Source organism: Caretta caretta, chromosome 4 (assembly GCF_965140235.1).
Source record: "Caretta caretta isolate rCarCar2 chromosome 4, rCarCar1.hap1, whole genome shotgun sequence".
Lineage (NCBI taxonomy): Eukaryota > Metazoa > Chordata > Testudines > Cheloniidae > Caretta > Caretta caretta.
In genome coordinates, this window is record NC_134209.1 from 9754412 (window position 1) to 9778758 (window position 24347).

The 24347-nt window shown below is 51.8% G+C and overlaps 1 protein-coding gene across 10 annotated transcripts in view; it reads left to right on the top strand.

The window, feature by feature from the left end:
• The window catches only part of LOC142068375 (class I histocompatibility antigen, F10 alpha chain-like), a 42699-nt gene that overhangs the window by 3674 nt on the left and 14678 nt on the right, over nucleotides 1-24347 (top strand). For 5 of the 10 annotated variants that reach the window (XM_075127402.1, XM_075127406.1, XM_075127400.1 and 2 more), the window contains 2 exons: nucleotides 7889-8152; nucleotides 9027-9118. In XM_075127402.1, coding sequence (XP_074983503.1) covers nucleotides 7889-8152; nucleotides 9027-9118 — 356 coding nt within the window. The remainder of the gene's footprint in view (nucleotides 1-7888; nucleotides 8153-9026; nucleotides 9119-24347) is intronic. The other 5 variants (XM_075127410.1, XM_075127409.1, XM_075127403.1 and 2 more) reach the window with 4 other exon arrangements.

Below are 24347 nucleotides of genomic sequence, written 5' to 3' on the forward strand. Positions count from 1 at the left end.
CATCCCTTGCTAGCTGCAACTCCAATTGTGCTTTGGCCTTCCTGATTACACCCCTGCATGCTCGAGCAATATGGTTATACTCCTCCGTAGTCATCTAGTTTCCACTTCTTGTAAGCTTCCTTTTTGTATTTAAGTTTACCGAAGATTTTCACTGTGAAGCCAAGCTGGTCGCCTGCCATATTTGCCATTCTTTCTGCACATCGGGATGGTTTCTTCCTGTGCCCTCAATAAGGCTTCTTTAAAATACAGCCAGCTCTCCTGGACTCCTTTCCCCTTCATATTAGCCTCTCAGGGGATCCTGCCCATCAATTCCCTGAGGGAGTCAAAATCTGCTTTTCTGAAATCCAGGGTCTGTATTCTGCTGCTCTTCTTTCTTCCTTTTGTCAGGATCCTGAACTCGACCATCTCATGGTCACTGCTGCCTAGGTTGCCACCCACTTCTACTTCCTCTACCAATTCTTCCTTGTTGGTGAGCAGGTCAAGAGGAGCAGGGCCCCTAGTTGGTTCCTCCAGCACTTGCACCAGGAAGTTGTTCCCAACACTCTCCAAAAACTTCCTGGATTGACTATGCACTGCTGTATTGCTCTCCCAGCAGATGTCAGGGTGATTGAAGTCCCCCATGAGAACCAGGGCCTGTGATCTGGAAACTTGTTAGTTGTCTGAAGAAAGCCTCGTCTACCTCATCCTCCTGATCTGGTGGTCTACAGCACAAGCCCACCACGACATCACTCTTGTTGCTCTCTCCTCTAAACTTAACCTAACCATTAGAGAATGGAAAGTTACAGCAAGTCCATCTGGGTCTGTCCAGAACTTTCTCTTTTGTTCCAGTCCAGAAGCTTCTCCTCCCTCCAGCAGCCCACACTTAGCCCCAAGGGGCCCCTCCTTAGTCTTTTGTTCTTGTTTCTGCCAAACATTGTCATCTGGACTCGTCTTCGGCTCTTTGTTTTCCAGCTGGTCACAGCTGGTTGGCTTCCTACAGAGAATGGGTCATCCATCGTCATTAGTTGCTTGGTGCCAAACGTCCAGGCAGTTGTCTTCTGGGACTCCACATCAGCATGGGGCTCAGACCCCAGATAGTGAGACATCAGTCACACCTGGATCTCTGCAGCATAAACAACCTTTTCCCCCACCTTGATAACCATGCAGCTTATAGGGGAAACTGAGGCACACACATTACAAATCATGGGGAGAGGTGATTGGTGGATGATGCTGAGAAAGACCAGGTGATGATCGGAGCAGAGGAGTCTGCACCGGAGAGTTCAGAGAGCAGGGCTTGGTGAACCCAAGTCCAGTGCATGGCCCTTCTGGAGAGTCGGGGAGCTGACCCAGGGCAGCCAGGTGAATGCAGAGGGAAGGGTGAGGAGATGGGGAGCAGAGGGTCGGATGGGCCATCGCCTTGGAAGCTGAAGTTACTGAGGACGAGTGTGGGAAGCTGAGGAAAGGGAGGGAGAGCTGGGGTGGGGACCAGGGAGGGTGACTGAGGGGAGGAGCGGGGTGGATGGCAGATGACAGCAGCGTGGAGAGAGGAAAAGAGAGAAATTAAGTGCAGGGCCCTGTAAAAGAAGAGATGGAGTGAGGAGGGGAGAGGGAGTGGCTGGAAGCAGCAGGCGAGTGGGGAGCAGAGGCCGCTGCAGGGCAGTGTCAAGAGGCAGGGAGCCAGATCTCTGAGAGGCAGGAGCGGGATCAGACTTTGATCCGTAGTGTCCCTGTTGCTCCCATCACTTCAGTGTCCAAGGGCTAGAGCCATAAAGGGGCTAAGGTGCCTAAATCCCAGAATCAGGCCCCCCAGTGTTCACAGTTGTGGGCCCCACGCTGCAGGCCAGTCAGCCTCACCTCAGTCCGTGGAAAAATCATGGAGCAGGCCCTCAAGGAATCAATTCTGAAGCACTTAGAGGAGAGGAAAAGTGATCAGGAACAGTCAGCATGGATTCACCAAGGGCAAGTCATGCCTGATTAACCTAACTGCCTTTTATAATGAGATAACTGGCTCTGTGGATGAGGGGATAGCAATGGACGTCTTATTCCTTGACTTCAGCAAAGCTTTTGATACGGTCTCCCACAGTATCTTGCCAGCAAGTTAAAGAAGTGTGGGCTGGATGAATTGACTATAAGGTGGACAGAAAGCTGGCTAGATCATCTGGCCCAATGGGTAGCGATCAATGGCTCCATGTCTTGTTGGCAGCCTGTATCAAGTGGAGTGCCCCAAGGGTCAGTCCTGGGGCCGGTTTTGTTCAATATCTTCATGAATGGTCTGGAGGATGGCGTGGATTGCACCCTCAGCAAGTTTGCAGATGACACTAAACTGGGAGGAGTGGTAGTTATGCTGGAGGGTAGGGATAGGATACAGAGTGACCAAGACAAATTAGAGGATTGGGCCAAAGGAAATCTGATGAGGTTCAACAAGGACAAATGCAGAGTCCTGCACTTAGGACGTAAGAATCCCATGCACTGGTACAGACTAGGGACCGAGTAGCTAGGCAGCAGTTCTGCAGAAAAGGACCTAAGGGTTACAGTGGACAAGAAGCTGGATATGAGTCAACAGTGTGCCGTGCTTGGCAACAAGGGCAAACGGCATTTTGGGCTGTATAAGTAGGAGCATTGCCAGCAGGTCGAGGGACGTGATCATTCCCCTCTATTCGACATTGGTGAGGCCTCATCTGGAGTCCTGTGTCCAGTTTTGGGCCCCACACTACAAGAAGGATGTGGATAAATTGGAAAGAGTCCAGCGGAGGGCAACAAAAATGATTAGGGGGCTGGAGTACATGATTTATGAGGAGAGGCTGAGGGAACTGGGATTATTTAGTCTGCAGAAGAGAAGAATGAGGAGGAATTTGATAGCTGCTTTCAACTACCTGAAAGGGGGTTACAAGGAGGATGGATCTAGACTGTTCTCAGTGGTGGCAGATGACAGAACAAGGAGCAATGGTCTCAAATTGCAGTGGGGGAGGTCTAGGTTGGATATTAGGAAACACTTTCACTAGGAGGATGGTGAAGCACTGGAATGGGTTACCTAGGGAGGTGGTGGAATCTCCTTCCTTAGAGGTTTTTAAGGTCAGAAATCACATTGGGAAAGAAAGCTACTAGAGCCTCCCCTGGGATAGTGCTTGGAGTGTGCTATAGACCACCGGGATCTGATTTGGATATGGATAGAGACCTCTATAATGTTTTTAATGAAGTAAATACTAATGGGAACTGCGTGATCATGGGAGACTTTAACTTCCCAGATATAGACTGGAGGACAAGTGCTACTAATAATAATCGGGCTCAGATGTTCCTAGATGCGATAGCCGATCGATTCCTTCATCAAGTAGTTGCTGAACCGACAAGAGGGGGTGCCATTCTAGATTTGTTTTTGGTGAGGAGTGAGCTATTTTTAAGAAAGGAGAAAAAAACGTGATCTGGATAACTACAGGCCTGTTAGTTTGACATCTGCAGTATGCAAGGTCTTGGAAAAATTTTTGAAGGAGAAAGTAGTTAAGGACATTGAGGTCAGTGGTAAATGGGACAAAATACAAGATGGTTTTACAAAAGGTAGATCATGCCAAACGAACCTGATCTCCTTCTTTGAGAAAGTAACAGATTTTTTAGACAAAGGAAACACAGTGGATCTAATTGACCAAGATTTCAGGAAGACGTTTGATATGGTGCCACATGGGGAATTATTGGTTAAACTGGCAAAGATGGGGATCAACATGAAAATTGAAAGATGGATAAGGAAATGGTTAACAGGGAGATTATAGCGGGTCCTGCTGAAAGGTGAAATGTCAGGCTAGAGGGAGGTTACCAGTGGAGTTCCTCAGGGATCGGTTTTGGGACCAGTCTTATTTAATCTTATTACTGATTTCGGCACAAAAAGTGGGAGTGTGCTAATAAAGTTTGCGGATGACACAAAGCTGGGAGGTATTGCCAATTTAGAGAAGGACCGGGATATCATACAGGAAGATCTGTGTGATCTTGTAAACTGGAGTGATATTAATAGGATGAAATTTAATCATGGGAAGTGTAAGGTCATGCATTTAGGGATTAATAACAAGAATTTTAGTTATAAGCTGGGAACATATCAATTAGAAGTAACGGAGGAGGGAAAGGACCTTGGAGTACTGGTTGACCACAGGATGACTATGAGCCGCCAATGTGATATGGCCGTGAAAAAAGCTAATGCGGTCTTCGGTGCACCAGTCGAGGTATTTCCAGTCGAGATAAGGAGGTTTTAGTACCATTATACAAGGCACTGGTGAGACCTCACCTGGAATACTGTGTGCAGTTCTGGTCTCCCATGTTTAGGAAGGATGAATTGAAACTCGAACAGGTACAGAGAAGGGCTACTAGGATGATCCGAGGAATGGAAAACCTGTCTTATGAAAGGAGACTCAAGGAGCTTGGCTTGTTTAGCCTAACCAAAAGAAAGCTGAGGAGAGATATGATTGCTCTCTCTAAATATATCAGAGGGATAAATACCGGAGAGGGAGAGGAATTATTTAAGCTCAGTACCAATGTGGACCCAAGAACAAATGGCTATAAACTGGTCACTGGGAAGTTTAGACTTGAAATTAGATGAAGGTTTCGAACCATCAGAGGAGTGAAGTTCTGGAACAGCCTTCCAAGGGAAGCAGCGGGGGCAAAAGACCTATCTGGCTTCAAGATTAAACTCAATAAGTTTATGGAGGAGATGATATGATGGGATAACATGATTTTGGCTATTAATTGATCTTTGTCTACTAGTGGTAAATAGGCCCAATGGCCTGTGATGGGATGTTGCGGGGGATCTGAGTTACTACAGAGAATTCTTTCCTGGGTATCTGGCTCGTGAGTCTTTCCCACATGTTCAGGGTTTAGCTGATTGCCATAATTGGGGTTGGGAAGGAATTTTCCTCCAGGGCAGAGTGGCAGAGGCCCTGGGGTTTTTTCGCCTTCCTCTGCAGTGTGGGGCACGGGTCACTTGGTGGAGGATTCTCTGCACCTTGAAGTCTTTAAACCGTGATTTGAGGACTTCAGTAGCTCAGATATAGGTGAGAGGTTTATTGCAGGAGTGGGTGGGTGAGATTCTGTGGCCTGCTTTGTGCCAGAGGTCAGACTAGATGATCATAATGGTCCCTTCTGACCTTAGAGTCTATGAGTCAGGCTTGACAAAGCCCTGGCTGATATGATTTAGTTGGGGTTGATCCTGTTTTGAGCTGGAGGTTGGACGAGATGACCTCTTGAAGTCCCTTCCACCCTGATATTGTATGAGCTCACACAACAGTGTGGGAGGAACCGAGTGATTTGGGCATCACCTGGGGGGTAGGAGACACCTGGTTTCAGGCTCCCTCTGCCTGTGCGGGAGACTGGATTTGAGCAAGGCTCTGCCACCTCACAGGGTGCCTTAGTCCCTGCGCTGTGGGGTACTCTGCTGTGGGGCCCCCTCCATCGCTCCTGTGGGAGCTATTCCACTGGGGAAAAGTAGAACTGGGCCAGAGAGCAGGGGCTTGAGAATGGCTCTGGAGCCGGGTGGTTGGAGACCCTGGGTCCAGTCCCCCTGCTCCACTGACTCTCTTTAATTAGTTAGCCAGGGAGAAGCAGCATCAGCAGCCCTGCTCGCCGGATCCGGCGTCTGATTGTGACTGAAGGGGAGTGAAATGGACAGTGGCTGGTGCACAGCCGGAGGAGCTGAGGGGAAGAAAAGGGGAGAGCTCTGTCCCCGTTAGATCCGTCTGTTCTTCAGCTCATACATAAGCCAGGTCAGGGCTGTCCCTGTTGTGTGTGTCCAGCGTCCAGCACGGGGGGCGGCCCTCTGGTCTGTAACTGGCCATTAGGAACTAGGGAGCAAGGCCCCGATCCTGCAGGCGCTGTGTGTCACGTTACTGAGGTGAGGGAAGGCTCCAGGAGGCTGTGAGAGTGAGTGAGGGTCCACACTGCGAGGCTGCAGGATCTGAGACTAAATAATCCCTGAGACATTGAGGAACTAACAGGACCAAATAAGTTACCAGCCTGCGTCAGCCTGCCCCCCCGCCTCCCCAGGTCCTGACCCCCCCCAGACGTGTGTGTAACTCCCCTGAGCCATGTCTGATGTCAGTGGGACACTCATGTGGGTGAAGGGATCAGGGATTCAGTCTCTGCATCATCAGGCGCTTTGGGAGCTATCGTCCTTCCCCATCCCCTTTGGCCCTGATCCTGCCTGTGGATCTGTGGGGCCGGGGGATCAGCCTGTGAACTCTGTGGGGCAGGGCCTGTGCAGTGACTGGCATGACAGGGGGCCCGATCCCTACAGGGGACCTGGTGTGCAGCCACAGCATGAATAAGTGAAGACCAAAGCAGACTGTGAAGAGTTACAAAGGGGATTACAGTGGACGAGAAGCTGGAGATGAGTCAGCAGTGTGCCCTTCTTGCCAAGAAGGCTAATGGCATATTGGGCTGCATGAGTAGGAGCGTTGCCAGCAGATCGAGGGAAGTGATCGTTCCCCTCTGTTCGGCATTGGTGAGGCCGCATCTGGAGTATTGTGTCCAGTTTTGATTCCCCATCTACAGAAAGGATTTGGACAAATTGGAAAGACTCCGGTGGAGGGTAACGAAAATGATTGGGGGCTGGGGCACATGACTTCTGAGGAGAGGCTGAGGGAACTGTGTTAATTTAGTGTGCAGAAGAGATGGGTGAGGCGGGATTTGATAGCAGCCCCAACTACCTGAAAGGGGGTTCCACAGAGGATGGAGGTAGGCTGTTCTCAGTGGTGGGAGATGACAGAACAAGGAGCAATGGTCTCATGTTGCAGTGGGGGAGGTCTAGGTTGGATATTAGGAAACACTATTCACTAGGAGGATGGTGAATCACTGGAATGGGTTACCTGGGGAGCTGGTGGAATCTCCTTCCTTAGAGATTTTTAAGGCCCGTCTTGACAAAGCCCTGGCTGGGATGATTTAGTTGGGTTTGGTCCTTCTGTGAGCAGGGGGTTGGACTAGATGACCTCGTGAGGTCTCTTCCAACCCTAATCTTCTATGCGTCTATGATCTTACAAAACTGGGTGACTGGGCAACAAAATGGTAAATGAAATTCAGTGTGAATAAACGCAAAGTAATGTACACTGGAAAACATAATCCCAACTATACATATAAAGTGACAGGGTCTAAATTAGCTGTTACCATTCAGGAGAGATCTTAGAGTCATTGTGGATAGTTCTCTGAAAACATGCACTCAGTGTGCAGTTTCAGAGCGGTAGCCGTGTTAGTTTGTTTATGGAGGACACGTGTCTCAGTGGCTATTAGTCACGATGAGGCAGGGATGGTGTCCCTAGCCTCTGTTTGTCAGAAGCTGGGAATGGGGCGACAAGGGATTGATCCCGGCATGATTCCTGTCTGTTCATTCCCTCTGGGGCACCTGGCACTGGCCACTGTCGGCAGGCGGACACTGGGCTAGATGGACCTTTGGTCTGACCCCATCTGGCCGTTCTTATGTTCTGAATAAGTTATAGTAAATTGTGTGCACAGCCAGTGTCCTGGCTCCCACCTGTAGCTTGGACACATCCCCCTGCCCACCTTGCCTTCCCCAGCTTCAGCTCCTGCATCTCCCATCCCCCAGTCCTCCTGCCCCACACTGCACTCCAGCCCTGCCCCTCCTCCTGGGCCCCTTTCCTTCTTCACACTTCCCTGCACCCCCAATACACTCTCCCCATATACTCCCCTCCTCCTCACACATGCTCCAGCACCCCGTACGTCCCCACCCCTTCCCCTCCTCATTCCCCCTCCAGCCCTGCCTCCCTTTCTCCTCCTACCCCACCATCTCTTGCTCCCCGGTCAGGCTGGTCTGTGAGCCCTTCCCCAGGTCTCCCTCCCACAGGAGCGCTCCTGTGTATTGCCAGGGGCTCCCTGGCAGGGTCTGGTTGGATCTGACCTCCCTGCCCCCAATCTTTCCCCCCAGGCCTGCACTCCAGGCGCGTATTGGACACGGTGGTGTCGGAGCCAGGCCCGGGGCTGCCCTGGTTCAGCCGTGTTGTGTACGTGGACGATCAGGTCAACTACGTCTACACCAGCGGGACGCAGAGGGTGGAGCCTGGCCCAGTGTGGATGGCGCAATACGAGGGTCCGGAGTTCTGGGCCGAGAGGACCTGGTGGGGACAGCGCTACCAGAAATGGTACAATGTGAGTCTGAACACCCTGGGTCAGCTCTACAACCAGAACGAAGGTGAGTGCGGGACACGACCCGACCTAGGGACGCAGGGACATGGGGTGGGGGGCCTGGTTGATGTAAACAGGGTGAAGGGACACGGGGATGCGTGTTGGGGATGGGGGGAAGGGACAGCCCCCAGGGGCATTTTCTCGCTGGAGTCCGTGTGAATGTGGGGGACAAAGGGACATGGGGCGGGGGGAGGGGCTGCAGGATGGAGGGTTCATGCGAAAGCCCTTTTTTGACACCCTCCAAAGTGGGACTCTCATACTGTCCCCTCCCCAAACACCCCAGATTTGTGCTACCAGTCCCACTTGCAGCTTCCTCTGCTGCCCTTCGGGTGACCCCCCCGCGCCTCGTGTGTGGTCATTTCCTGGGCAGAGCGGCAGAGGTGCGACTGCCAGAAGTTCCCGTCAGATCCGGCTAGTCTGACCTCCTGGTCACCTAGGCCAGAGAATCGTACCCAGCGATTCCTGCACGGAGGGGTTTGTTCCTCTCGGCTACGACAGTGACGCTGTCAGACCCTAGAGCTAGAGCAGGGCTCTGGGACGTCTTGTCTCATTTCCCAGACACCGAGTGATGGGGAATCCCAGTATCGGCAGCCCCAAGTGTTGAGACATCACGAGTCAGGCCCCCAAAATCCTGAGTTTGGCTTAAATGTCGTCAGTATTTTGGGGATAATATTGGAGCTTATTTTTATTTGCCCTCTGGTCTGAGCCTTTAGGGGACACATTTCTGGAGTTTTCCCTGCTGCTGGAAGGAGTAGATGTTAGTGCTGTAAAAAAAGAGAGCTGAGACTCTCCTCTAATCCCATGAGTCCAGGAACTGGGGATTTAATAAAACCACCCGCTATTGTGAGACGCACAGTAAAGTCAGCTCTGCATTCACCCAGCAGGGAGCAGGCAGCTCTGCATTCACCCAGCCCTGGGGAGAAGCTGCTCACAGGTGAGCCTCCTTCATTGTTCGCTTTGTCTTATTTCCCAGGTGAGTTTATCTAAGGTCAGATTCCTCTTCACTCCGCAGAGTGAGGGTCTGACATTGACTTGGGCTGGAGAGTTAGTGAGAGAATCAGCCCCTGCAACGTGCAGAGACTCCCGGGCTTCCTTACTCCTGGCAGCACAAACCCCTGCCCGTGTCCCCTGGTTGGAGCCCCTGGTTCCCTTGCACACTATCGATAGATGTGTAAAGAGCCGTTCTTCCTGCTCGGTCCCTGATGTGGGGGGCTGTAGCCACATGGCCAGGCCCCCGGATTGTGCTTTGTCCCCAGTCCCTTGTGGTACTCTTTTCCCCCACCTCCCCTCGAATCCCAGCAATGAGAACTAATTCCCATCCTGTCCTGGACACCTGGGTTCCTGGTAGCCCTGCCCCAGGACTAAGCGACAGGGCGGAGGGTTGCCAAGTGTCTGCCCCCCAGCGCGCCCCCTCTGTAGCTAGTTTAACCCTCTCCTGACTAGTCTCGCCCATTGGTCCCCTGCTGCTGAGCCCGTCCAGCCTGACCTGCTCACAGGGACACTGGCCTCCCCAGTGCTGAGAGAGGGGCTCTGCTCACCCGCCCCTAAGCCTGCGCTGGGGAGCTGCTGTTCCGTCCCCATTGCCCCCTCCCCAACCACTGTCCCGACTTCCCCTTCCTGCCCTCCTCCCCCCATTTACCCCCTCCTTGCAGTCCTGGGGCTGCCAGCTCGCCGGAGACTGTCCTGAGTCCTGCATCTTGGCCACCAACAGTGTTCCCCTCTCTAGCTGCATGTGCCCCCAACATGCAAATGGGGGAATTCGGGATCTGGTCCCTCTGAGACCCCATCGGTGCCCACATCCTGCTCATCCCTGTGGAGTGCAGCATGGAGCAGAAGAGGGGTGGGTGGGGCTGCCTGACCCACCCCAGTGCTCTCGGGCGCCTGGCTTGGGATCTCTGCATGTCTGTGACCAGCCGCCCCGCACTTCTTAAGCTTCTCAGTGGTTCTCTCGTTGTTACTCTATCCCTTTTCCCCTCCTTTGTTTTCTCACTTTTTGACTTTAGTTGATTGGTGTAACTAGTTAGTTGGACTCTCATAGCGAAGTTTCCTCTGCTCCTGGAACTGGGCAAGCCTCAGTCTCCGGGCTTCAAACCTGGTGCCTTCTGCGGCAAGCCCATGCCTTAGAGCGACCGGCACTCTAGCTGTCTAAAGTTCATGGATGAGACTCCTCTTGTGGATCATGGTCAGCTCTGCCACCGGTTCAGTGCACATGTGAAACAGGACAGGGAGGCCAGGCCGAAGTCCCTCCTGGGGGAAGCCGCACTCAGACCTTCTTCGGAGCTGAGCCAGTCAAACTTGGCACTGTGTACCTCAGTGTTGGTACGAAGAGCTGCTGCAGAGAGAGTCTGTACGGGACTCTTGGCACCGTTCCCCATGCCCAGGGCCAGGAAAGAAGCATAAGCAGCAGTTGCCTGAGAGGTTCCCCGTCTCTCAGAATGGACAAGCATAGGGAGTGCCGGGGAGTGCGACCAGCGTCTGGCCACTCCTCTGCCCCTGCTCCGTGGCGATACCGTCGACTCCGCCCTGTCCACAGGCCCTGTGGAGTCCGGTGCCCGACCAGCCGCCGGCACCAGAGGGGCAGAGAGGCACAGCAGGGTCGCGGTGCCGTCCATCCCAGAGGGGTTTGCGGTGGCCAGGGACTGGCTGGCATGGTCGCTACCACCGTTGCTGGCAGTACAAGAGTTAGTGCCAGCAGTGGGGGAAGCAGAAGGGAGCATGATGCCCTGAGCTCCCGTCTGGTACCAGGCCCCTTGCTCTCTGCTTATGTTGAAGCAGGCTTCCCCATCTCGGCCTGATCCCTGGATCCTCAGCACCGTCCCTTGGAGCCGACGGGTGCCACTCCCCCCTCGTCCCCACAAGATGACTCATCATCCAAGTTGGAGTTTGAATCTTGCACCAGCCAAGGGACTGGTACCAGAACCCCAGCAACCAGCCCTATGCAATGGTGGGTCCCGGGGTGGGGGTTCCTCCGAGCGCCTGGCCCAGTGGGCAATGGCCCATGCAGATACAGTGGCCTTTTTGAAACCCCTGGGGTTTTCCTCCGCTGCCTGGCCCCCCGTCTAGGCGCTCCTGCTCAGTGGTGTCTGAGAGAAGGATTCCTCTGCCACACCAAACAGCAGCTGATCCCGACTACGATATTGAGCCAGGCACAGACACTCAGAACCTGGAGCTACGGGATCCGGTTCGTGCAGAAGGAGAGGAGGAAGGTCCCACGCTGGTGCAGGCTGCCTCCTTCCCCTCAGAAGAGGCAGGGATGGGTGTTTTGCCACCCCAGGACACTTCAAGTCTCACCAGGAGATATGGGAGAAGGTGGCCTCAAACTTAGGGCTGGAAGTGGGGGTTATTAAAAAGTCCTCCAACAGCCTGGTCAACATCTGGGCTGCAATGGCCCTATTGAAGGTAGCTCTGCCTCTCAATGAGGCCATCATGGGTCCAGTTAAAACCCTGTGGTGGACCCCTTCCTCACTGCCCCCCCCCCACGTCAAAGAAGGCAGATAGGAAGTACTATGTCTCCACCAAAGGGTAGGAGTATGTATGTTCCCATCACTCTTCCGGATCCTTGGTGGCCTTGGCAGCCAATGAGAGGGAAAGGCCAGGGTTGTAAGGGGCAAACCCCCAAGTCAAAAGACTCAAAAAAGCAAGACCATTTTGGTAGGAAAATGTATTCTATCAGCGTCTATAGCTCCACAGCTCCAGCCAACAGGCACTGCTGGGCAGATATGACTTTGACCTCATGTTGAAATTTTAAGACTCGCTTCCTCAAGCGTCCAGGCAGGAGTATGTTGCTCTGGTGGAAGGGAGGGGAAGGGAAGGCAGTGGCCAGGGCTTCCCCACAAGCCACCCTTAACAGAGTGAATGCGGCAGCCGGGGCTATGCCGTCACCAGTGGCCATGCAAAGGGGCTCCTGACTTCAGTCCTCTGGCCTACAGGCAAAGGTCCAGCAGTCTCTTCAAGACCTTCCGTTTGAAGGGACTTTGCTCTTCTCAGAGCAAACAGATGCCAAACTGCACAGCCTGAAGGCCTCCAGAGCCACCATCTGTTCAAAACGCAGAACAAAAGTTACAGGTGCAGACAGCCTCCCCCATCTGCCTCGGCCTCGCTGCCTGGCCCTCACAGATACTCAGGGGGCTCCAAGCAGAGCTTTTGACGGGGCACCCGAGGGCATTACACCAGTTCCCATACCGGATCCTGCTTCTCTATTGGTTTTGGACCATCTCTCCTGCTTCAGCTCGGCAGGTCCCTTATCACCTCAGACCATTGGGTGCTGAGTACGGAGAGAAGCCTTAGGATTCTTTGACCATGAGATGGTGTTCCAAGAAGGAGAAGTGCTAGGCAGAGACGGGCTCCACGTAACAAAGAGGGAAGAGCATCTTCATAAGTAGGCTGGCTAACCTTGTGAGGAGGGCTTTAAACTAGGTTCACCGGGGGAAGGAGTCCAAAGCCTTGAGGTAAGTGGGGAAATGGGATACCGGGAGGAAGCACGAGCAGGAGAGCACAAGAGGGGAGGACTCCTGTCTCATACTGAGAAAGCAGGATGATCAGCGAGTTATCTTAAGTGCCTATACACGAATGCAAGAAACCTGGGAAACAAGTAGAGAGAACTGGAAGTCCTGGCACAGTCAAGGAATTATATTGTGATTGGAATAACAGAGACTTGGTGGGATAACTCACATGACTGGAATACTGTCATGGATGGATATAAACTGTTCAGGAAGGACAGGCAGGGCAGAAAAGGAGGGGGAGTTGCACTGTAAGTAAGAGAGCAGTATGACTGCTCAGAGCTCCGGTATGAAACTGCAGAAAAACCTGAGTGTCTCTGGATTAAATTTAGAAGCGTGAGCAACAAGGGTGATGTCCTGGTGGGAGTCTGCTATAGAGCACCGGATCAGGGGGATGAGGTAGAAGAGGCTTTCTTCCGGCAAGTAACGGAAGTTACTAGATCACAGGCCCTGGTTTTATGGGAGACTTCAGTCACCCTGATATCTGCTGGGAGAGCAATACAGCGGTGCATAGACAATCCAGGAAGTTTTTGGAAAGTGTAGGGGACAATTTCCTGATGCAAGTGCTGGAGGAACCAACTAGGGACAGAGCTCTTCTTGACCTGCTGCTCACAAACCGGGAAGAATTAGTAGGGGAAGCAAAAGCGGATGGGAACCTGGGAGGCAGTGACCATGAGATGGTAGAGTTCAGGATCCTGACACAAGGAAGAAAGGAGAGCAGCAGAATACGGACCCTGGACTTCAGAAAAGCAGACTTTGACTCCTTCAGGGAACTGATGGGCAGGATCCCCTGGGAGAATAACATGAGGGGGAAAGGAGTCCAGGAGAGCTGGCTGTATTTTAAAGAATCCTTATTGAGGTTGCAGGAACAAACCATCCCGATGTATAGAAAGAATAGTAAATATGGCAGGCGACCAGCTTGGCTTAACAGTGAAATCCTTGCTGATCTATGTACAAAAAAGAAGCTTACAAGAAGTGGAAGATTGGACAAATGACCAGGGAAGAGTCTAAAAATATTGCTCGGGGATGCAGGAGTGAAATCAGGAAGGCCAAATCACACTGGGAGTTGCAGCTAGCAAGAGACGTTAAGAGTAACAAGAAGGGTTTCTACAGGTATGTTAGCAGCAAGAAGAAAGTCAAGGGAAGTGTGGGACCCTTACTGAATGAGGGAGGCAACCTAGTGACAGAGAATGTGGAAAAAGCTAATGTACTCAATACTTTTTTTTTTTGCCTCTGTCTTCACGAACAAGATAAGCTCCCAGACTGCTGCACTGGGCAGCACAGCATGGGGAGTAGGTGGCCAGCCCTCTGTGGAGAAAGAAGTGGTTCAGGACTATTTAGAAAAGCTGGACGAGCACAAGTCCATGGGGCCGGATGCGTTGCATCTTGAGTGCTAAAGGAGTTAGCGGATGTGATTGCAGAGCCATTGGCCATTATCTTTGAAAACTCTTGGCGATCGGGGGAGGTCCCAGATGACTGGAAAAAGGCTAATGTAGTGCCCATCTTTAAAAAAGGGAAGAAGGAGGATCTGGGGAATTACAGGCCAGTCAGCCTCACCTTAGTCCCTGGAAAAATCATGGAGCAGGTCCTCAAGGAATCAATTCAGAAGCACTTAGAGGAGAGGAAAGTGATCAGGAACAGTCAGCATGGATTCACCAAGGGCAAGTCATGCCTGATTAACCTAACTGCCTTTTATAATGAGATAACTGGCTCTGTGGATGAGGGGATAGCAATGGACGTCTTATTCCTTGACTTCAGCAAAGCTTTTGATACGGTCTCCCACAGTATCTTGCCAGCAAGTTAAAGAAGTGTGGGCTGGATGAATTGACTATAAGGTGGACAGAAAGCTGGCTAGATCGTCTGGCCCAATGGGTAGCGATCAATGGCTCCATGTCTTGTTGGCAGCCTGTATCAAGTGGAGTGCCCCAAGGGTCAGTCCTGGGGCCAGTTTTGTTCAATATCTTCATGAATGATCTGGAGGATGGTGTGGATTGCACCCTCAGCAAGTTTGCAGATGACACTAAACTGGGAGGAGTGGTAGTTATGCTGGAGGGTAGGGATAGGATACAGAGTGACCAAGACAAATTAGAGGATTGGGCCAAAGGAAATCTGATGAGGTTCAACAAGGACAAATGCAGAGTCCTGCACTTAGGACGTAAGAATCCCATGCACTGGTACAGACTAGGGACCGAGTAGCTAGGCAGCAGTTCTGCAGAAAAGGACCTAAGGGTTACAGTGGACAAGAAGCTGGATATGAGTCAACAGTGTGCCCTGCTTGGCAACAAGGGCAAACGGCATTTTGGGCTGTATAAGTAGGAGCATTGCCAGCAGGTCGAGGGACGTGATCATTCCCCTCTATTCGACATTGGTGAGGCCTCATCTGGAGTCCTGTGTCCAGTTTTGGGCCCCACACTACAAGAAGGATGTGGATAAATTGGAAAGAGTCCAGCGGAGGGCAACAAAAATGATTAGGGGGCTGGAGTACATGATTTATGAGGAGAGGCTGAGGGAACTGGGATTATTTAGTCTGCAGAAGAGAAGAATGAGGAGGAATTTGATAGCTGCTTTCAACTACCTGAAAGGGGGTTACAAGGAGGATGGATCTAGACTGTTCTCAGTGGTGGCAGATGACAGAACAAGGGGCACCAAGATTCACCAAGAGCAAGTCATCAGGAAGGCCAAATCACACTGGGAGTTGCACTTGGATTCACCAAGTGGATTGCACTTGGATTCACCAAGAGCAAGTCATGCCTGACCAACCTGATTGCCTTCTATGACAAGATAACTGGCTCTGTGGATATGGGGAAAGCAGTGGACGTGTTGTTCCTTGACTTTAGCAAAGCTTTTGATACGGTCTCCCACAGTATTCTTGCCGGCAAGTTAAAGAAGTATGGGCTGGATTAATCGACTATAAGGTGGATAGAAAACTGGCTAGATTGTCGGGCTCAACCGGTCGTGATCAATGGGTCCATGTCTAGTTGGCAGCCGGTATCTAGTGGAGTGCCCCAAGGGTTGGTCCTGGGGCCGGTTTTGTTTAATATCTTCATTAATGATCTGGAGCAGTGGTCCCCAACGCGGTGCCAGTGGGTTCCATGGCACCCGCCAGGGCATTATTGTGCGCCTGCAGGACACCCCACCGAGGAACCGCTCGCTGAAATGCTGCCGAGAAGTGGCAGTGGCCAGAAGGGATGCCGCTGAAATTTTGCCGAGAAGCGGCGACACCTAGAGGCGTTACCGTTTCTCGGCGGCATTTTGGCCGCGGGGTGTCTTGCTCCCTGCCACAGTCTTCTGGGAAGTGTAATGTGCTGTTCCCACAGAAAGGTGGGGGACCAATGATCTGGGGGATGGCATAGATTGTACCCTCAGCAAGTTCGCAGATGACACTAAACTGGGAGGAGTGGTAGATATGCTGGAGGGTAGGGATAGGATACAGAGTGACCAAGACAAATTAGAGGATTGGGCCAAAGGAAATCTGATGAGGTTCAACAAGGACAAATGCAGTGTCCTGCACTTAGGACGTAAGAATCCCGTGCACTGGTACAGACTAGGGACCGAGTAGCTAGGCAGCAGTTCTGCTGAAAAGGACCTAAGGGTTACAGTGGACGAGAAGCTGGGTATGAGTCAACAGCGTGCCCTTGTTGCCAAGAAGACCAACAGCATATTGGGCTGTATAAGTAGGGGCATTGCCAGCAGATGGAGAGACGTGATCGTTCCCCTCTATTCGACATTGGTGAGGCCTCATCTGGAGTACTGTGTCCAGTTTTGGGCCCCACACTACAAGAAGGATGTGGAAAAATTGGAAAGAGTCCAGCGGAGGGCAACAAAAATGATTAGGGGACTGGAGCACATGGATTATGAGGAGAGGCTGAGGGAACTGGGATTGTTTATTCTGCGGAAGAGAAGAATGAGGGGGGATTTGATAGCTGCTTTCAACTACCTGAAACAGAGTACTTGTGGCACCTTAGAGACTAACCAATTTATTTGAGAATAAGCTTTCCTGAGCTACAGCTCACTTCATCGGATGCACACTGTGGAAAGTATCAAAGATCTTTTTATACACACAAAGCATGAAAAAATGGGTATGTACCGCTACAAAAGGTTTTCTCTCCCCCCAACCCACTCTCCTGCTGGTAATAGCTTATCTAAAGTGATCACTCTCCTTACAATGTGCATGATAATCAAGGTGGGCCATTTCCAGCACAAATCCAGGGTTTAACAAGAACATCTGGGGGGGGGGGGGGTGTAGGAAAAAACAAGGGGAAATAGGTTACCTTGCATAATGACTTAGCCACTCCCAGTCTCTATTCAAGCCTAAGTTAATTGTATCCAATTTGCAAATGAATTCCAATTCAGCAGTCTCTCGCTGGAGTCTGGATTTGAAGTTTTTTTGTTGTAATATCGCAACTTTTAGGTCTGTAATCGCGTGACCAGAGAGATTGAAGTGTTCTCCGACTGGTTTATGAATGTTATAATTCTTGACATCTGATTTGTGTCCATTTATTCTTTTACGTAGAGACTGTCCAGTTTGACCAATGTTTGACATGGCAGAGGGGCATTGCTGGCACATGATGGCATATATCACATTGGTGGATGTGCAGGTGAACGAGCCTCTGATAGTGTGGCTGATGTTATTAGGTCCTGTGATGGTGTCCCCTGAATAGATATGTGGGCACAGTTGGCAACGGGCTTTGTTGCAAGGATAGGTTCCTGGGTTAGTGGTTCTGTTGTGTGGTATGTGGTTGCTGGTGAGTATTTGCTTCAGGTTGGGGGGCTGTCTGTAGGCAAGGGCTGGCCTGTCTCCCAAGATTTGTGAGAGTGTTGGGTCATCCTTCAGGATAGGTTGTAGATCCTTAATAATGCGTTGGAGGGGTTTTAGTTGGGGGCTGAAGGTGACGGCTAGTGGTGTTCTGTTATTTTCTTTGTTAGGCCTGTCCTGTAGTAGGTGACTTCTTGGAACTCTTCTGGCTCTGTCAGTCTGTTTCTTCACTTCCGCAGGTGGGTATTGTAGTTGTAAGAATGCTTGATAGAGATCTTGTAGGTGTTTGTCTCTGTCTGAGGGGTTGGAGCAAATGCGATTGTATCGCAGAATTTGGCTGTAGACGATGGATCGTGTGGTGTGGTCAGGGTGAAAGCTGGAGGCATGTAGGTAGGAATAGCGGTCAGTAGGTTTCCGGGTTTAAGGTGGTGTTTATGTGGCCATCATTTATTAGCACTGTAGTGTCCAGGAAGTGGATCTCTTGTGTGGACTGGACCAGGCTGAGGTTGATGGTGGAATAGAAATTGTTGAAATCATGGTGGAATTCCTCAAGTGCTTCTTTTCCATGGGTCCAGATGATGATGTCATCAATATAGCGCAAGTAGAGTAGGGGCATTAGGGGACAAGAGCTGAGGAAGCATTGTTCTAAGTCAGCCATAAAAATGTTGGCATACCATGGGGCCATGTGGGTACCCATAGCAGTGCCGCTGATCTGAAGGTATACATTGTCCCCAAATGTAAAATAGTTATGGGTAAGGACAAAGGCACAGAGTTCAGCCACCAGGTTAGCCGTGACATTATCGGGGATAGTGTTCTTGACGGCTTGTAGTCCATCTTTGTGTGGAATGTTGGTGTAGAGGGCTTCTACATCCATAGTAGCCAGGATGGTGTTATCAGGAAGATCACCGATGGATTGTAGTTTCCTCAGAAAGTCAGTGGTGTCTCGAAGGTAGCTGGGAGTGCTGGTAGCGTAAGGCCTGAGGAGGGAGTCTACATAGCCAAACAATCCTGCTGTCAGGGTGCCAATGCCTGAGATGATGGGGCGCCCAGGATTTCCAGGTTTATGGATCTTGGATAGTAGATAGAATATCCTAGGTCGGGATTCCAGGGGTGTGTCTGTGCGGATTTGATCTTGTGCTTTTCCAGGGAGTTTCTTGAGCAAATGCTGTAGTTTCTTTTGGTAACTCTCAGTGGGATCAGAGGGTAATGGCTTGTAGAAAGTGGTGTTGGAGAGCTGCCGAGCAGCCTCTTGTTCATATTCCGACCTATTCATGATGACAACAGCACCTGTTAGCCTGTTTGATTATGATGTCAGAGTTGTTTCTGAGGCTGTGGATGGCATTGTGTTCTGCACGGCTGAGGTTATGGGGCAAGTGATGCTGCTTTTCCACAATTTCAGCCCGTGCACATCGGCGGAAGCACTCTATGTAGAAGTCCAGTCTGCTGTCTCGACCTTCAGGAGGAGTCCACCTAGAATCCTTCTTTTTGTAGTGTTGGTAGGGAGGTCTCTGTGGATTAGTATGTTGTTCAGAGGTGTGTTGGAAATATTCCTTGAGTCGGAGACATCGAAAATAGGATTCTAGGTCACCACAGAACTGTATCATGTTCGTGGGGGTGGAGGGGCAGAAGGAGAGTCCCCGAGATAGGACAGCTGCTTCTGCTGGGCTAAGAGTATAGTTGGATAGGTTAACAATATTGCTGGGTGGGTTGAGGGAACCATTGCTGTGGCCCCTTGTGGCATGGTGTAGTTTAGAAAGTTTAGTGTCCTTTTTCTTTTGTAGAAAGGCAAAGTGTGTGTTGTAAATGGCTTGTCTAGTTTTAGTAAAGTCCAGCCACGAGGAAGTTTGTGTGGAAGGTTGTTTTTTTATGAGAGTATCCATTTTTGAGAGCTCATTCTTTATCTTTCCCTGTTTGCTGTAGAGGATGTTGATCAGGTGGTTCCACAGTTTATTTGCAAATTGGATACAATTAACTTAGGCTTGAATAGAGACTGGGAGTGGCTAAGTCATTATGCAAGGTAACCTATTTCCTCTTGTTTTTTCCCACATCCCCCCGCCCCTCAGACGTTCTTGTTAAACCCTGGATTTGTGCTGGAAATGGCCCACCTTGATTATCATGCACATTGTAAGGAGAGTGATCACTTTAGATAAGCTACTACCAACAGGAGAGTGGGTTTGCGTGTGTGTGTGTGGGGGGGAGAATATCTGGATTTGTGCTGGAAATGGCCCAACTTGATTATCATACACATTGTAAGGAGAGTGATCACTTTAGATAAGCTGTTACCAGCAGGAGAGTGGGGTGGGGGGAGAGAAAGCCTTTTGTAGTGGTAAATACCCATTTTTTCATGCTTTGTGTGTATAAAAAGATCTTTGATACTTTCCACAGTATGCATCCAATGAAGTGAGCTGTAGCTCAGGAAAGCTTATTCTCAAATAAATTGGTTAGTCTCTAAGGTGCCACAAGTACTCCTTTTCTTTTTGCGAATACAGACTAACACAGCTGTTACTCTGATACCTGAAAGGGGGTTCCAAGGAGGATGGATCTAGACTGTTCTCAGTGGTAGCTGATGACAGAAAGAGGAGTAATGGTCTCAAGTTGCAGTGGGGGAGGTTTAGGTTGGATATTAGGAAAAACTTTTTCACTAGGAGGGTGGTGAAGCACTGGAATGGGTTACCTAGGGAGGTGGTGAAATCTCCTTCCTTTAGAGGTTTTTAAGGTCAGGCTTGACAAAGCCCTGGCTGGGATGATTTAGTTGGGGACTGGTCCTGCTTTAGCAGGGGGTTGGACTAGATGACCTCCTGAGGTCCCTTCCAACCCTGATATTCTATGATACGGAGGGTTATATGCCATAGTTCATTTCCACGCCTCCCTCCTACCCCATATCCCCGTCCGTCTTCAGGGACCCTTCTCATGAGCAGCTTTTAGCCCAGGAGGTTCAAGCCCTTCTCTGGGTCGGAGCCATGGAGGAGGTGCCTCGGAACTTGAGGGACAGGGTTTCACTCCTGTTATTTCCTAATCCCGAGTGCCAAAGGGTGTCTCCGACTCATTCTAGCCTTGCAACGCCTCAAAAGGCTGAAGTTCTGCATGGTCTCCCTGGCCTCCATCATTCCTTCCCTGGATGCAGGGGACGGGTACGCCGCCCTTGATTTGAAAGATGCCAATTTCCACATCTCTATTTTCCGAGGCCACAGAAGGTTTCTCAGGATCGCTGTGAACCAGACTCACCACCAGTTTACCATCCTCCTGTTCAGCCTGTCAGCAGCCAAATGGGTGTTTATGAAATGCAGGGTATGAGCCTTCCTGTTGTGGGTTGGACTCACAACCACGGCGCCTCCTGCTGGTCACGCTGGGAAGTAGCTCAGTCCACGGACAGCGCTAGGGCTGCCTTCTGGTCGGCGTTTGGCCTGTTGTCCGTTCTCCTGTCTGGCTCTGTGCCCACGTTGTTCCCGTGGTTCACGGCGTTCGCTTCAGGACACTGCCCTCTGGCCGTGCCCACCCCTCCGTTCTCCCCCTGGGGGTATCGGTAGTCCTGAGTGCATGCACCTGCCACCGTGGCCGACAACAGCCCCAAAGTCTAGCCCCTTGCCTCAGGGGCGAGCCTGGTGCAGTGCAAGGGAGGAGGGGGGGACCCAGGCCCACCCACTACTCTGGATCCCGACCCAGGGACCCTCTGGCAGCAGCCGTGTCCTGCCCTCCTCCTCTCCCCTCTACTGCTCGCGCTCCCTGGGCCACTTCCCCATGACCCGTGTACCTCTCGGCCCGTATCTCACGGCCTGCAGTCCGGCAGTGGTTCGCCAGAGCTCTCCCTGCCCGGCCCCCTTGCCCGGCGCTGCCTTGTCCCGGGTGCGGCCCTCCTTCTCGGAGAGCCTGTCCTCCTCCCTTCCTGGCAGGGCAAGAGTGAGCTCCCCTCAGCCCTGCAGCCTTTTATAGGGCCCAGGCCGGCCCTGATGGGCTGCCTTCTCCCTTCCTCTGATGGGCCAGGTTTGCACAGGCTCCCGCCAGCCTGCTTTTAACCCTCTCCCTGCCGGAGTGGGGCCCCACTTCCTGCTCCCTCTCTTTCGGTACCCGATCCCACAAGATCACAGCCAAATGCTCCGTCTGCCTGACGGCACGGAAGCTCCCTGGTTACATCCTGTGGAACTGGCCTGTTTGCAGCAGGTCTGCTAGGTCTTGCTAGGCAGTAGGACACCTCCTAGCAGAGCTGCTTACCTCGCCGAGTGGAAGTGATTCTCCTTTTGGTCATCACAGCTAGGGGCATTGGAACCTCCCTACAAGTGGGGGGAGCGCGCCGGCGCTTAACCTGTGGCCCTGCTTCTTCCCCCGAGGCACCACCCCCGCTCCACCTCTTCACCTGAGGCTTCCCTCCCCCGCCCGCTCTTGCCTGCTGCTGAAGTGGCAGGGCCTTGGCCCCCCTGTTCCAGTGCCCCACCTCTCACCTGCTAGGCCATGTCTCCAGACTGTTCTGGAGTATCGGCTTCATCTGAAAGAGCCAAGTCTAGCGATTCCATCTGTGACAGCACACCTAGCCGTGATCTCAGCGTCCCACCGACCACACGAAATCTCCATTCACGTCCTCAAGGGTTTTCAAGCCTATACTTGCAAATCCAGGAACCCATCCCCCTGCGGGACTTAAACTGGTCCTGTCCGAGCTCAGGGGGCCTCCCTTTGAGCCACTGGCATTGTGCCCTCTTGTACCTTTCCTGGAAGGTCGCCTTTCTGGTAGCAATTACCTCAGTCAGGAGGGTTTCGGAGATTAGAGATCTTCTGTCAAAACCTCCATATACAGTGTTCTTTGACGACAAGGGTTGCCCCCACTGTTCCTCCCGAAGGTCGCCTCACCATTTCATAGTAATCAGGCTATTTTCCTGCCCGTTTTCTTCCCACAGGCTCACAAGCATAGGGAGCAGTAACGTCTCCACGCTCTGGATGTTAGGGGCGCCCTAGTGTTCTGTGTAGAAAGGACCAAACCGATCCGTAAATCCACAGCGCTCCTTGTGGCAGTATCTGATAGGACAAAAGGCCTAGCCTCTTCAGTTCAGAAAATTTCATCCTGAATCACATTGTGCATTTGCATGTGTTACATGCAGGCAGGTGTCCCACCACCCGCCTTCGTGATGGCCCAGTCTATAAGAGCACAAACTTCCTCAGTGGTGGTCAAGGCCCAGATCCGATCCAGGACATTTGTGGAGCGGTGACCTGGGTGTTGGGACATACTTTTTCTTCCCATAGCGCCAGCACTCAGCAAGCAAGAGATGACCCTGGGTTTGGATGGGCAGTGTTGCAATCTGCATGTCCATGAACTCCGAGCCCACCTCTTCACTGTACTGCTTGGGAGTCACCGAACATGGAACGGGCGTGTGCGAGCACTCGGAGAAGGAAAAAGGGTTGCTAACCTTTCTGTAACTATTGTTCTTTGAGACGTGTTGGCTCACGTCCATTCCACAACCCACCCTCTGTCAGAGTTGCCGGCAAGAAGGAACGGAGAGGGCGTGGGCTGGGCCGGTCCCCTTATATCGTGACATGAGCGCGCCGCACTAGAGGCCGCTAGAGGCGGCCTGAGGGGTATCACGGAGGGGAAAGTTTCCGGCGACTGTGTGCGGGGCCCGCACGCCTAGCCTGGAATGGACGTGTGCAGCACAGCTCTGAGAACAGCCGTCACAGGAAGGTTAGTAACCGGTTTTTGCCCAAGCCTGGGGCATGGTTCAGGGACACAGCTCAGTGGGCTCGGCTCTCACCTGTGGCTGTGACACCAGATTGTATTTAATCCCTTGGCCGACGTTTTTCCAGACGTGCTTAGTGATTTTTGGGTGTCTGAGATTCAGCGGCCGGGTGCTCCCACTTTGTGATCAGGCCCCTTTAAAAGGTCTCAGTTGGGCACCCAAAAGTGATTGCTGAAAATCTCGGCGTTTACCTCTTTGTATCTAGTGCAGGGTGGGGGAAGGATGAAAATATTTGGGACCCTGTGTGGGTTAGTTTTGTGCCCCCACAATCTGCCCTGTTTGCCAAACTAGGGGGCCTGATCTGTTCCCCACACTTTTCAGTTGTCTTTGTGATCCCCACAGTGTTCTCTGTTCCCCACAGCCTCCCTCCCTCTCCCTTAAATTCTCCTTCCTGTCCCCATCCCCATATTCCTCTCCCTCCCAGCCTGCTGGGTGGCTGAATTAACTAAGGTCTTGTGTACACTATTGCATTTTGTTACCACAAATTGCCCTTTGGCGCCAAAACTGCGTTAGCGTCCACACGGCAACGCGACATTTGTCAAGGAAAACGCCCGGTTTCGGTGACAAAAAACTTCCAGCTAAACGAGGGGCTCCCCCCCGCCTTTACTGTTGACAAACATTTAGTGTGGACCCAATGAGCCTTTTTTCGCCTTCGCTGGGGTTTCCCACAATGAGGGTGAGGAGACAGCAAAGGTGAAAAATCGGGACAGGGGGTGGGGGGTAATAGGAGCATATAAGAAAAAGACCCAAAAATCGGGACTGTCCCTATAAAATTGGGAAATCTGGTCACCCTGCCCACAATGCCAAGTAGCCGCTCTGGTCAGTGCTTTGAACTCCACTGCCCTTCAGCCAGTCAACAACAATCCCCCCTCCCCCTTGCAAGCCCCGGGAACTTTAAATTCCCTTTCCTGCTGGCTGCCTCAGCGCGCAACGTCCTCATGGCTTCCCAGGTGAGCATGGCTGGCTATTGCTCCAAACACCCTCCAGCTTGGACCACCACGGAGCTTTTTGACCTACTCATGGTCATGGGGAGAGGAGTCTGTGCAGTCCCAGCTGCGAGTGCCCTCTAGGAATTGGGACACACATGGGCCCATTTTATGGACCTTGTGTGAAAAGGGCTCTGAGGGGGACACATTTTCACTCTCTGGGAATCCTCAGTTTCCCCTGCACTCCACCCCCTCTCACAGGTTTGACCATGATAGCTGGACCTACACACAGCTGTGATTT